Consider the following 13,633-nt stretch of genomic DNA (forward strand, 5'->3'; position numbering starts at 1 on the left):
GCAAAGGTGAAGAAGTATGAACGATTGCATAAATGCATCAGCAGTGCAAGGATGAAGACACGAAGGTCCCCTACGTTACTGAGCGACACCGTCAAACAACGAATAAACTAATGATAATAATAGTTTTGTGAAATATCGGTAAAACGTGTGTACCTGTAATGTAAAGGCCGTCAGAAACAAACTTTCCAACTAGCATAATTCATTCAGAGCGCGGTGTAAAACAATTCATCATCGTACAGCTTCCAATTGTTGCTTCTGTGCAAACTCGGAGGAGTTATTCATCACACGCTTGTCGTAGCCACGCTGGCACGTTTGTCGTTTCAAACAACATAACCCTTTCCCCTTCACATTCGTCATGCAAAAGTCTGAGGGTGAGCGCAGCGACATGTAATCCCTCCTCTGCAGCGGCTTCATCCGTTTCTACTCCACAGATTCCCCACCCCTCAGCGGAGACGCTCTCCTTTAAACGGTATAATGATCCAGCCATCAACCCATCCGTGTCGGAGCTGCAAGTTGCCTCAACAGTCACAGACACCTCTGGGAGCGAGGCTGCCACAACTTCCATCTTGTATGATGTATAGAAGGTTGTGGACAAGAGGGGAATTGATGAAGGTCCCAACGGGCACACGCGAAGAAAAATCCTCATCTCCAGCCGCACCGCTTTGGTGGGAATAGAGGATGAAAGGAGCAAAATAAGGCCGGAAGATGACGAGGAAAGAAGATACGCGAGTGTGTGCATTGGTCCCACGCGGGCCCGCTGTGCAACGGCCCGCGCATACGCATGCGTTGATGTCCCTGAAGGCTTATCCGCAACCGCCAGCATGCGAGGCAATACCGCCACGAGTGTGTTACACTCCTGTAAAGAACCCTGGGGCATCACAGAACGCAGTGCGAAGGTTTTTGAATTCTCCCTGTTCAACTTCTTAGGGACACAACTGGGGTGAAGCCTGAAGTATGACTGAACAAATGCCTTCATCCCACCGTGACGGGCACTTTCAAAGGCAGCCAAGGCATCCTTTGTCCACTTGACGCGTATCTTGGCGGGACTCGAAGAAGGAAGTGGGGACATCAGTATCCGGTAGATGACATATCTGTTACTCAATGGTTTATCGTCTGGTGGGAGACGTCCATCAATTAAAAATCGCGTCAGGGAGAGGTACTCCGTCGCTATTTCATGGCTTTCATGTTTCTCCAGAGCATCGCATAGGCTACCCATGATGCCGTGCGCCTCAGCCGCTAGAAGACAAAGCCGCAACAGCCCCGCGGATCCCCATACGCAGTCTGGAAGTACGCTAAAGAATGTACCTGGTAATGAGCCCAATGATGTACGCTGTGCTGCCCGAAGCAATGAAACACAAGAACTAAAATCAACATCCCCCTCAGCGCCTTGAAGAACACACTGAAGAGCATGATGCCAGTGCCCACCCTCAGCAAATCCCTGCAAAATGAACCGCCGCGACTTGAGTGAAGATGTGCCAAGCCCCAACGGCGCGCCCTCAGTGGAAGCGCACATGACTGCATCGGGGGTGCGAGCGCAACGTAACGTTCTGAGAAACTTCTCCGGAACCTCACCATAGGTTTGAGCAACAGTCAACGCAGCCTCCCATGGGGACGATGGCGGCATCCCGCAGATAACAGAACAAAACAAACGGTGTATCGGTGGAAGCGCAATGGATGCAAACGATGTATAAAAGGCGAGTGCCTCCTTCCAACGCTTCGCATCACGCAAGGCATAAATAGTTTGGAGACACGCATCCTGAAGAAACATATCCTCAGCTGTCGTGCGTGGAGGATCGCATGCAGCAATCATATCGACAACATCAAGCGCACGCCACCACTGACCCGACCGGCGTGTAGCCTGCCCCAATGCAGAGGCTGTCATGAGCGAGGCGGTTTCATCCTCCCTGTGACTTTCTCGAAGGAGTTGAAAAAAGACTGAGTTCTTGCCTGCATCACTCAATAGGCGAAGAGCCGTTGGCAGTGTTTCCCGCCAATTTATATCACCACGCCCGATCGACTCACTCATGGACCGTAACGCAGTCTCCCACACCAAACTGCGATCAGCCAAAAGCACATCACCGCACTCGTTTTGAAAAGCCAAGGCCTCTTCAGGGCTCCGATGAAACAAAACCTGCCGAGAAGCGAAGTAAGCCTCTTCTCCGCCTATGTTCCACAGCACCCGCAATACAGCAGAGCAGTTGCGGGAGGAACCGCCAATTTTAGCGAGCGCCTCATGGCTCAAAGATGTGCCGCAGCATGCAACAATGTCCGACTGTGTACGAGAATCAACATCAGACATAAGCGACAGCATGTTTCCGAGACTCGAGCTAAGCTTAAACAGGCGATACCTGTCGTCCACATCCTCACGATGTTTCACCTCAGTGAAAAGCTGCCGCAACAATTTAGTGTTTCCCTCAGCGCGGCACCTCTCACCCATACGAAGGATAGATGCAGGTGATACCTTTTTAAATGCCTCTACGGGAACTCCCTCATCCGTTCTAAAAATGAAAGGCCGCAGTCTATCGGAGACAAGAGGATCAAATGTCCGTCGGATAAAATCTCTTGCATCGATGTTGCCGCAGTGCGCTACATACCAATCCAGAGCGTAAAGAAAAACCCTATATTCACGTGCAGTTTCCAATGCTTCTCCACCTCTCATAACACGTAATGCATTCTCCGCATGCATCTTGACACACTCGACCATATCTGGTCGGAAGCTCGCACCAACAAATGAAGAAGAAAGTACATAAACTATGCATAGCCGCAAAATATATTGTGTGTCTTCCCTCAACACAGACATGGCCCGCTTCTCCCGTAGCCACTGAACATTCGATGCAAATGCCAGGACGCGCTTATGTTTATCCCCGTAATAAAGAACTGTAGCCAATAAAGCCGCACTGCGAATGTCCTCCCCCTCATCAATGTTGCCACAAATGGCAAGTGCCTTATGCCAAAATGACTGACAGTACGGCATCCGGCGCTCGTGCGGTAATGAAAGTGCATTGTTGAGTACCTCCAACGCATGTATTGCTGAGCGACGACGGAAACCACTATGTGGGGCTGCGTAGAGTTGTGCCGACAACTCCTTAAGTGCCTTTGACCAGGCTGGCAACTGCGAAGTGAATAAAGATGAGTTGTTACTAACCTCCAGTTTTAATGGAGGCGATGGCGATAGAGGCACGGTTTCATTCATTGGTTCCATGTGTCTGCCATAAAGCTGAAAGAAAACATGTGAATCCGTTGCGATGTGGCAACACCGAGGGCCAATAAGTCGGCTCCCCGTAAATCGCCGCATTACTGCCGGCGCCATGTGTATTACTAGAGGCATACGCATATTTGAAAGGAATGAAAAAGGGGAATAAAAAATCATAAAGTGACGGCGACAAATGAGATGAGTGAATGTGAGGAATAAAAATAAAAAGGAGGGGAGCCAAGCCGCCGTGATATGGCGGAGAATCGAAGTGGATGATGTCAGCAACAAAAGCAAAGGAAAAAAAGAAAAAGAGAGAAAGAAGAAAAGCGACGGATAGCAACAAACAAAACGAAAAAAAAAATGAGCAGCCAAATGAAGAACATATGAGCGAGAAGAGTTGGAAAAAAAAAAAGAAAGAAGGTAAATGACAGCGGATGACGGTGTGTAAAGGAATTTAAAAAAATTGGGGGAGGTAAGCGCACAAAACGAGTAACTGAGCAGTATTACTCGGTAATGTTCATTGCTAAAACGAAAGTAAAAAAATATATGGTTTAAAAATAAACAACAAATAGTCTTAAAACTGGGGGAACAAGAGAAAATAGCTGTGTAGACGTACACAAAGTGGGGAATGTAATTGCGTCCCTTTTCTGTTTACCGCTCTTTTTCCCTCCTGTCGGTGTCTGTTTTTATTTTTATTTTCTCTTCTCTTTCTTTCTCCCCAATCACTCTCTTGCACGCGAACTCGTATCCATTTCATCCTTACATTACTTTTTATCTTTCCTCTCCCCTTTGAATTCTTGTTTCCCCTCATCCCTCTCGTTTCATTTCACTCCTGCGTGCCAGTTCCAGACACCTCCGTTATTTTCACTATCATCATTATTGGTGTTATTGTTATTATTATTACTAATGCTTTTCATTACTATCATTATTATTATTATTATAGTTATTATTTTCATAACCGCTAATACAATTACGACAACTACCACCACTTTAACTGGCAACAACAGGAGATGAAATATCTTCCCATTCCTCCTCCCCATTCCCTCAACTGACGGAAGAAACGCGATGTGACGTAACAACAACCAATCAAAAATAAAACAAAATAAAATGAAACGAAACGAAATGAAATGAAATGAAATGGAATGGAATCAGCAGTGATAGTGACGATTATAATTATGATGATGAAAATAAAAATTACTATTACCATTACTACTAGTATTAGTAATAGTACAGTTACTTTCGTCTATATATGTTGTTACCTGTTTAGTGATATCATTATGTTACCATTATTATCATTATTATTATTATTATTAATATTCGCTATTACCATCACCGTTAGCTTTTACCAAATCATCTTTTATTATTTTTTCCGATTTGTTTTGATACACATTATTTTTTCTTTTTTTTTTATTTTGCTGTTGTTATTGTTGGTGGTGGTGTTTCTTTTTTTTTCTTTTTTTTTTCCCTCCCCCAATTGTTTTTTAACTTCCCTTCCCCTTCACCCGCTATTTTGTATATATAAACGTATGATTAAATATATATACATATATACATACATAAATATATGCATTATTCGTATATAAAGTCATACATACATTTTCATGTATTTTTTATATTCAAATGTATGCACACAAGTAAAAAAGAGGGAAAAGAGAGGGGACTGAAAAGAATGAAAAAGAAAAAGAAAAAGAATGAAAAAGACCCACGTGTAGGTTATACAAGCACATAAGTGTATAAAAACTTTTTTTTTGTTAAGACACGAAAAATAATTTTAAAAGAAAAATAAAAAGAAGGGAAAGCAAATATTTTTTTTTTAAACAAGAAGGAGGAGCAGCGAGGGGCACAATAAACGATAATAAAAATAATAATAATGTGCCCGCCCTGCGCGTCTTGATGGAGAAGGGGATGAGGAGCAAATAATGATAATAATAATAATAATATGAAAGATGGAACTAAACGGTAGAAGCATTTTTAAAAACAAAAACAAAAAAACAAAAAAACAAAAAAAAGGGGGGTTACCACATTGCTCCAATGCGCACAAGTCATTTCCTTTTCCGCCTCTATTTGCTGCTTTCAAAAAAAAAAAAAGGAAAAAAAGGGAAAAAATGAAAAAAAAAAGGAAAAAAGAAAAAGTATTTTTGTATTTATATATAAACATAAGAAAGTTTGTTGGTGAACAAAACAAAAACAAAAAAGGTAAAAAAGAAAAAAAGAAAAAGCGAAGGTAAAGTCAAGCAAAGAAAAAAAAAATCCTAACAGTCGCAGACCGCGTGCTGTGAAACTGAAGAAAAAAAAATTGCCCTGCAAGTAGAGGTGAAACTCAAAGGAAAAAAAAAAAAGTACAAACGCGCGCGAGAAAGGGAAAAAGATGCGCCCATGTACGACTTTATTGCATTCCGTTTCTGATGCTGCCGCTGATGTTGTTGCTGTTATTTGATATTAAATCACTTTCTTTCCCTTCTCCGTCCCTAATTATTTGTTCATCCCTCTTTTCTTTTTTTTTATATTTCATCATCTCATGTAGGATTTGTTCCTTTATTTATGATTTACCTCTCATTCACACCCTTCCCCCTTCTACTTTCCCACCCCTTTCCCACGAAGAAATACGTGTATATATTTATATATATTTATATATATATATATGTTTATATTTACACACGCGCGCAAAACTTTCTCTCTACATTTCTGTCTTTCTTTCTAACAAAAAAAAAAAAGAAATCTTTTTCTTTATTATCTGTAATGCCTTTTTCTTTTTCACCCTCACGCGTGTGTTGCGGCGCTTACATTTTTCCCCATCCTTCCATCCTTCTTTTTCTTTCCTTCCTTAAGAAGCATACAATCAGTTATACAACAGATTCACACTACTGCACAAGTGTTTGCCAGAGCACTTTCTGTTTTATTTTATGTTGTTACTAACCTCCAATGAAGTCTCCCCTTCCCTTCCTCCTTCCAAGCATGCAGAATAATAATAATAATAATGAAAATATCGCGTGTACATATATTTAATTATATATGCCATCATCTTTTACTCGCTTTCCCCTACACTCACTGCGGCTCCATTGCTGCCGAAGCATATGTGTTGTGTTTGAAAAGGAGAATTTCACTGATATTATTAACACCCTCATCCGTAGTACCAGTTAGTGTTCCTTTCGTTTCAAGTGACTTCGTGAGTCCAGCACTAAACTAAAACGGATCCGCTGAGGTTATGGCGTGTCCTTTAGCCATCATAGCGGAGCCATCCCCTACGGGGCGCTCAAGTGTTGTTGTTGGAACTGTTGTTGTTGGAACTTGCCATACCGCGCGGTGAAGCCCAGCCCTTGGAGACACCACACCCTTTTCTTGAGTGTTTGTGTAACAACGGGTTGGATGGACACCATACGGAATGAAAGGCGTTCCCTCGGGTAGTTGCGCTCCCCGTGCGATTGAAATGCCGCCACTCGGTTGATCGAAAGCCTCCACCTGAGGTGCTGCTTGGAGGTTCTGTTGTGAAACCACACCTGCAGTTGGAGCTGTGGATGCCGAACCCCTGGCAGGAGTGGCTTGTGGCACGCGATAAGGCCCTTGAGAAGTTACGGGTTGGATGATTTGGCCATCAGGCGACATTTGTACAACATGTGTTGAATAATATGGGCCCTGAGGCTGGGGATACACTCTTTGCGCCGGCTGAGGCACCTGAAGTGCCGTTTGTTGAAAGTATGGCATTTGCATATACACCATGCGCCCGTTTTGTGGTGTAAGCATGACAGTCTGAGTCGGCACATGTCCGTGACCAGGTGAGGAAGTCATTCCAACTGTTTGATACGCCGGTGGGTTCACGTAATATGCCGCTCCACCTGCAGGTGTCATTTGAATAGTTTGCATTGGCGAGGGCGGGGCGGCAGCGGCTTGAATTCCACTCCTCGTTGCCTCCACTGGTGCCGGTGCGGTTTCATCCCTAATGGTAAAGGAACCGGCAGATGCTCGGAGTGGAGACAGTGGCGGAGCCGGTACTTTCATATTGGGGTCATCCGTTCCAAATACAGTTCGTTTGCCGTCTGTCGTGGGACAGAGGTGCCAACAGCTCGAAGATTGTAGCATACGAACAAAATCAAAATCCATCCTCTACTGCAACGCTAGCTACTGTGAATTTACCCCTGCTCTGTAGTCTAAAGAATTGAAGGAAACGAAGAAATGTACATGCATATATATATATATATATATATATATATGTGTGTGTGTGTATGTGTGTGTTTGCTTGTTTGTATGTTTACCACATATGCATAAGTGGTAGCCACGAGTATACACGCGTTAATTACCGTTATTTGTATGTTCATCACCACACGCACAAAGACAGAGAGGAATTCTCTAGCAGTGATGGGGGAAAGGATACAGCAAAGAAAATGTACAAAAGTTGCGTCATCTCGGTTGATCATTGCCTGCAATGGTGGGCATGTATCGCATGGTAAATAAAAAGACACGAATGAACTTAAAAAGAAAAAAGGAAAATACACGACAAAGAAAGAACATTTTTATTACGACCCTAGATAGAAGTAAAGTAAGGGAGAAAAAGAAAAGGAAATCGCCAACTAAAACAATAATAACGCATAAAACCTCCTGTATGGCCCTTTATTCGTAAGGGGGATAAGAAGAGTGGGAACTACATTAAAATCGGATGTAGTTTTTACATTTCAAAAGTGGTGCACCTTCCATAACTTTTTCCTCTCTCTTTTCCCCATCAGTGGAAACATCCGGAAATTGGCTTCTTCGTGACCTCATGGTATTGATCTGATCGTTTTGTTAAAAGTGAAAAAAAAACAAAACAAAAAAAGAAGTGAATCACAATCACTGCTGCCCAGAAACTCATTCAATCACCTCACCAAACAATACGGAGAGCAGTGATGAGAAGAAAAAATGTTGCCACCTGGGGCATATACAAACAAATTTGTTTTGCGCTTACACTACGCCTCCTCTTCCGTGCAAAGGAAGAAGAAAAACGAAGACTAAAACGTGAAAAATAGGAAAAAAAAAGGAAATCGTCAAGAAAAACACCAATACTACTCGGAGAAATAAATATGTAATCACGATAACAGTGATGTATATATATATATATATATATATATATATTCTGTCCTATATATCACAATCGCCACAATTACAACAAATGTAAAACCAGAGAGACACACCCTTCGCCGCGCTGTATACTTTCTGTGTATGCTTGATAATTCGGATCCGAAGAGGGAAATATGCTGAATCTACAAAAGAAGAAGGGGAAAAAACACAGATGGGGGTGTTGGTCCCATGAACCTTCACATTTCCCTTTTTTTATCGCTTCTCTCATCTTTCTTCTCATCAACGTCTTTCCATCTAAAATAAAAAAAACCCATATTTTTGACCCTCCTGGTGGGTCACCCAGTTTCTTTTCGTTTCCTTAACAGTTTGGCGTTGCTGATGAAACTGGTGTTGCGATGGGAAATGCGGAAGACAAATACCCACAACACACAAAGAAACGCACCCACGCACGCACTCACACACATGCGATAGAGATCAGAAGTAAAAGAAAAAAACTACGATTTCAAGGACCCACCGACGCATTTGCAGCTGCCACCCTAAGTTGCAAAACAGCCGCATCAGCATGCCCCTGAAGGATTTCATTACTGCGTGCAGCGCTACCGGACCGCAGCTGCTGCCGCCGCTGTCGCAGCAACTCGGCAGCCTCGGTGATCATCGCCTCACGCTCAGCAAGCGTGGAGCGCAGTCGTCGGTGCTTTTCTTCGTGATCATGATTGAGTCCGCCACCTACACGCATCGCCCTCACATGCAGCAGAAGGTCATCCATTTCAGAATACTTCCGTACAAGTCGGTCATCCCCATCCCACCGACTAGGAGATGTTGAAGAGTTCAATGCACGGCGAATGGGAGTACTTAACGCATTATCCCTCTGGGGTATCATCGCGTCTCGCTCACTTGACCTGAATGGAGGTGGTTTTTCAATCCTAATCTCAGGCACCGAAGCTACACATCTTGACGGAGCTATTTGGTGCTGATCAAATCTATCAATACGTCCACCCTTCTCAGCAGGACACGCACTGTGGCTGTAACCTACTTTCCCAGAAGAAGGTGCCGACGAATAGTCATGCTGTGTTGGGGCGTCAAGAAACCTCGGTGTATATTCTAATCCTGCAACTCCATTTACCCGTTCTTTGGTACCCGTTGACCCCGTGCAACGCCCCAACTCCAAACGAAATGGTCTATCCTTCCCGTGCAAGTGATCCACCCGTCCCTCACTCATGGCTCGCGGTTCCTCTAACGCCCCTGATAACACGTCTCGCCCTTCCACCGATGTGTTTATCGGACTTACGTAGCGGTGGTCATCGACTCCATGATAACGACGTAGCAAGTTATGTGTCTCACCTATTTGTTGCCTCTCCCTGCTTTCCCCATGGTTGGAAACGACTGAGGTGGAAAGAACGGGTGGGTTTGCCATCGCGGCATACTTCGACCGCAGGGCCCGGAGGTTCCGTGAAGGCTCCACAATACCTGGAAACAGCTGCTGAACCTGATTAAAGAGCGGGATAACAACAGAATCTAGAAACGCAATTTGCGACCGCCCAACGGATGTCGGGAGATCGAAACCGGGAGTAACGGGAAGACCGCGGCGGCGCTCCTCCTGTGCTTGCGCGGCGTGTTCCTCCGTGAGCACAAGCCATTTTGCTGCGATGTCTGCACCACGACTAATCACACCAAAGTCGGCTGCCAGAAGAAGGAGAGAGAGGGCATCTACCCTATCGTCAGGAGCACCGTAGTCGAAGCCGCCCTCTCGTGCTTTTGCTCGCCAGTGCTCTAAATGGTCCTCCAACACTGCGGTGTCTGTTCGGCAAATGAGTTTTGACACGATAGTCTTGAACCTTAGGAATGACTCATCATTCATACGACAGGTGAAATTGAGCTCTGGCACCTCCACTAGCTGAAAAGCAGTGGCCACATGCATTTGTTCAAGGGTACCAGGGCCGGGGTAACGATAGCACAGCGGGTCGCACGTCCGCACCAAAAACTCATTCGTACGCCCCGGGTGCCGGACGTCAAGTGCAACCGCTGCAAAAACAAGGGCTTTCAACTCCACAAGCGTCACGTGTCTCATGAGTGGCTTTGTGGCGGAGGCAAGCGAGAAAACAGCCTGCACCACATCCGCCGCGCGCACTGCGTTATGGAAAGGATTTGGTCTGTAATTATTTTCTATAGCTGCCACCATGTGGCACCACCTTTGCATCTCTTCCTCTGAGGCAAACATCTTCCACCGCGTGACAACCTCGGCCGCTACCGTCTGCAGTGCAGAAGGTACAAGTGAGGCGACCTCTAGAGTATCAAACCCCCAGTCACTGAAATCGATGCCTTCACACAATGCAACCTGCAGTTTTGTTGGGACAACGGTCAGTATCGTGGCATGTACTATAGACGGATGAGAATAACGTGCCGACATCGGGGCCGAAGATGACGAACGGACCATCTCGAGAGATTTTTGCTCTTGCCTAGGTTGTACAACCTCCCCCGCGCCATCCGTGCCGCCCCTCTGTGGGTTTTGAGCAGCCTGCTCCTTAATCTGGGTTTGCGTGGCAATTTGGTGCACCTTTCGCTGCGCACCTTCTGCATGCCCTTGAAATTCTTGCAGTTTACTGCTCAGAGCGCTGTTTTCCCTTTTGAGTCTGCTTATCTCATCTTGGAGTTTGCCAACTACTCGACCTCCCTCATTTGTTTTTTCTGCTTGCCCAACAAACGGCACGGACGGTGCCTTCTCCTCCCGCACGGTATCGACGGTGGATTCCTGCTTGCGCACGGAGGCATTGCGCTGCTGAAGTACCCTTGGGCTAGGTAACGGTGCTTTTCGCTCTAAATTAACCTTTTCCGTCGCATTCATTCGCATCTTAGCGTCTGGAACCCTCAAATGTGCATCCACAACCACGCGATCAGATGATGTATCTGAGGGCGGTTGCACCTTTGTCGCGGTACGGATGCGTGATAGTTTTGACGACACGTTTGGAACGGCGTAAAGCGGAAGCACATTCAACGCGGTACTGTCCCTGTCGCTACGTAGCATAAGGAAACAGCTCACACAGACTTGGAAAGGCCTGTCTCCGGAAAAAATGACACATTCCGTCTGCACACACTGGGAGCAGCACAACTTGGAGCAGCACGGACACACAGTCTTCGGTGTAGATGATGTAAATACTTTTCCACACGTGGGACAGTCGTAGTCCTTCTGCGAAAATCTTCCACAGGGGGAGTGCGAACCGTCGTAGCACACCATTACCTGAAGTTTAAGAAAAAAAAGGGCGTGCGGCAACGGTCACAGTTCAGTATATTACCTGAGTGTACTGGAAGCGCAGTGAGATGCGTAGCCATAGCAGAAAGAGGTGGTAAGGGGGAAAACGAAGAAAGTACCAAGAAAGAAGATAAGAAGCAACATTCCAAAGGCACAGAACACACTGCTATGTCATTCAAGAAAAAGAGAATTTTTTTTAAAAAAAGCGTATTTGCGCCAGTTTGTTTGTGCGCACGTATATGTGTATGTGTGTATTCGCGGATCATGTGCTCACTCGATGAGCGCCATTAGAACAACTGTTAATACGCGCCCAGTCGCACAGTGGCACGCACATGTGCATATCCAGCAAACTATGTTGACTGACACAAAAGACAAGTGTAGACCCAGAAGCAAGAGGAAACAAAAACAGTAGGGAAACTCCAGCTTTCCGGAAACCATCAGAGGAAATTGCTATTACAAAACAGCAGAAAGGAAAAATAATAGAAGAAATAGGGGAAAGGAGTGACGAAATGAAAAGTAAGCAGGGGGAAATGGACATGCGTCAACGTACCGTTGTCTATCCACACCAGACCTCTCGCTTTCATTTACTACTTGTCGCCAACAACATCTGTTCGTAACAAAGATCCGCCAAGGCTTCAACACAACCCATAATTTGTAACCTTGTACTGACACAGCAACGCTGCAGCGTCGTCAAGTTGATCGAGATCAATCTTTGCCCCACCCGCGGAGTGTCGCTCCAAAACGGCGGCTATGTCATCAAGGAAACTCGACCCTGTTCGGGATAAATCTTCGTGGGATAAACTGATGTCGCTGGTATCAGCCCTCTGTGACGAGCGGGGCTCCTGCTTTAGCTCAATCACTACGGGAACCCCATCCGCGGCATCTGCATTCTCCTTCCCAAGAAGTTCCATACGGCGCTGCTGCATATTTTTGCGCAACTCACTCATATTGATTTTACTCTTCGCTGACTTGATGCGCTCCATTGCCTCCATTCTCTCCTGAGAACTTAATTCTTTACCCTTATCAAGCCTTGGTGTGGCTTTTTTAGGGATATTATTCCTCTTTGCAGGAACTGCAGTGTTTCCAGGCACCTTTGGGGCCCCCGTCTGCCCTCTTGCGGTGAGCGGATGCTTCTGTTGCTGCCTGACCTGCAACTTCTTCCGGCTGCAATCATCCACTGCCATCACTGCTGCTTTTTCCTCTGCACCCCGCTCATTCCCCCAGCTAGTAACAGCATCGCAACTAAAGAATAATTCCGGGCCATAGTACTGTTGAATCAACCTCCCTCGCGATGGTTTCTGCGAGGCGTGTGAAGGGTGACTCGGTGGTACGACTAAGTGGTTGTCGATAAGATCCTGAGAAGTCGGACGCTCCTTCGGGTCCTTCCGAAGCATACGAAGAACGATCTCCTCAAGTCGTGTATCTAACCCCGTGTCAAAGGGTGCAACGTCCCGCGTGAGCACCTGCTGCAGCAACCCCGGTAAATGTTCAGCTTCAAATGGGCGCCGTAACGTACACATCTCATAGAAGACAACACCGAGACTCCATACATCACTGCGAACATCATAGGCGTCACCGGCGCACACCTCAGGGGAGAAATAGAGAGGCGTACCAACCATGCTATTTGTTGCTATGGAGGCGCTTGTGAGGACCGTGCAGACACCGAAGTCGCCTAATTTTAAATGGTTTTTCTCAGTTACAAAAATGTTGCTTGTTTTAATATCGCGATGTACAACACGACGTGAATGAAGGTGCGCAAGCCCAGAAAGTAACTCTACCATCCATTCAATGATGGCCTCCTCTGGGAACGGCTGGCCCTCCTCCTGCTGCAGCATAATGATTTCCTCAAGTGTACATTTACAACATTCCATAATGATATTTACAGATGTGTTGCCACTAAAGCTTTCACGAAACTTAACAATGTTTGGATGGTCCACACCACTCATTACACATATCTCTTGAAGCACACGCTTCCTCTCATCAGCACCCATGGGAAGCAAAGACATTTGTTTCAGCACATAGGGCCTATCTGTGCCCACCTCCCGTACCTTAAACACATCAGTAGTGTTACCTAAAAACAAGGCCTTCTCAATGGCATATCGCTTCAGCTCAGGGGCGGAAATATCCCGCGGCTTCATCACTCA

General features: G+C 45.6%; 4 protein-coding genes across 4 annotated transcripts, besides 17 other annotated features; all 4 read right to left on the minus strand.

The window, feature by feature from the left end:
* Positions 1 to 13,633: part of a sequence feature (sequence corresponds to BAC RPCI93-27C5) that runs on past both edges of the window.
* Positions 275 to 3,370, minus strand: Tb927.3.3050 (hypothetical protein, conserved; the record flags this gene model as incomplete). Its single annotated transcript, XM_838805.1, has 1 exon — positions 275 to 3,370. The coding sequence occupies one exon, from the start codon at positions 3,368 to 3,370 to the stop codon at positions 275 to 277; it is 3,096 nt and encodes a 1,031-aa protein (XP_843898.1).
* Positions 3,477 to 3,613: a sequence feature (A-rich).
* Positions 4,052 to 4,144: a microsatellite.
* Positions 4,284 to 4,342: a microsatellite.
* Positions 4,464 to 4,511: a microsatellite.
* Positions 4,583 to 4,656: a sequence feature (T-rich).
* Positions 4,730 to 4,790: a microsatellite.
* Positions 4,831 to 4,891: a sequence feature (A-rich).
* Positions 4,955 to 4,982: a sequence feature (AT_rich).
* Positions 5,109 to 5,133: a microsatellite.
* Positions 5,167 to 5,202: a microsatellite.
* Positions 5,269 to 5,325: a sequence feature (A-rich).
* Positions 5,369 to 5,443: a sequence feature (A-rich).
* Positions 5,804 to 5,844: a microsatellite.
* Tb927.3.3060 (hypothetical protein, conserved) lies at positions 6,377 to 7,291 on the minus strand (the record flags this gene model as incomplete). Its single annotated transcript, XM_838806.1, has 1 exon — positions 6,377 to 7,291. The coding sequence occupies one exon, from the start codon at positions 7,289 to 7,291 to the stop codon at positions 6,377 to 6,379; it is 915 nt and encodes a 304-aa protein (XP_843899.1).
* Positions 7,364 to 7,401: a microsatellite.
* Positions 7,402 to 7,439: a microsatellite.
* Positions 8,265 to 8,296: a microsatellite.
* On the minus strand, positions 8,745 to 11,474 carry Tb927.3.3070 (3', 5'-cyclic nucleotide phosphodiesterase, putative; the record flags this gene model as incomplete). Its single annotated transcript, XM_838807.1, has 1 exon — positions 8,745 to 11,474. One exon carries the CDS (start codon positions 11,472 to 11,474, stop codon positions 8,745 to 8,747), a length of 2,730 nt encoding a protein of 909 aa, XP_843900.1.
* Tb927.3.3080 (serine/threonine-protein kinase NEK1, putative) lies at positions 12,125 to 13,627 on the minus strand (the record flags this gene model as incomplete). The annotated part of the gene is made up of 1 exon (XM_838808.1): positions 12,125 to 13,627. The coding sequence occupies one exon, from the start codon at positions 13,625 to 13,627 to the stop codon at positions 12,125 to 12,127; it is 1,503 nt and encodes a 500-aa protein (XP_843901.1).

This window comes from Trypanosoma brucei, chromosome 3, assembly GCF_000002445.2.
Source record: "Trypanosoma brucei brucei TREU927 chromosome 3, complete sequence".
Taxonomy (NCBI): Eukaryota; Euglenozoa; class Kinetoplastea; order Trypanosomatida; family Trypanosomatidae; genus Trypanosoma; species Trypanosoma brucei.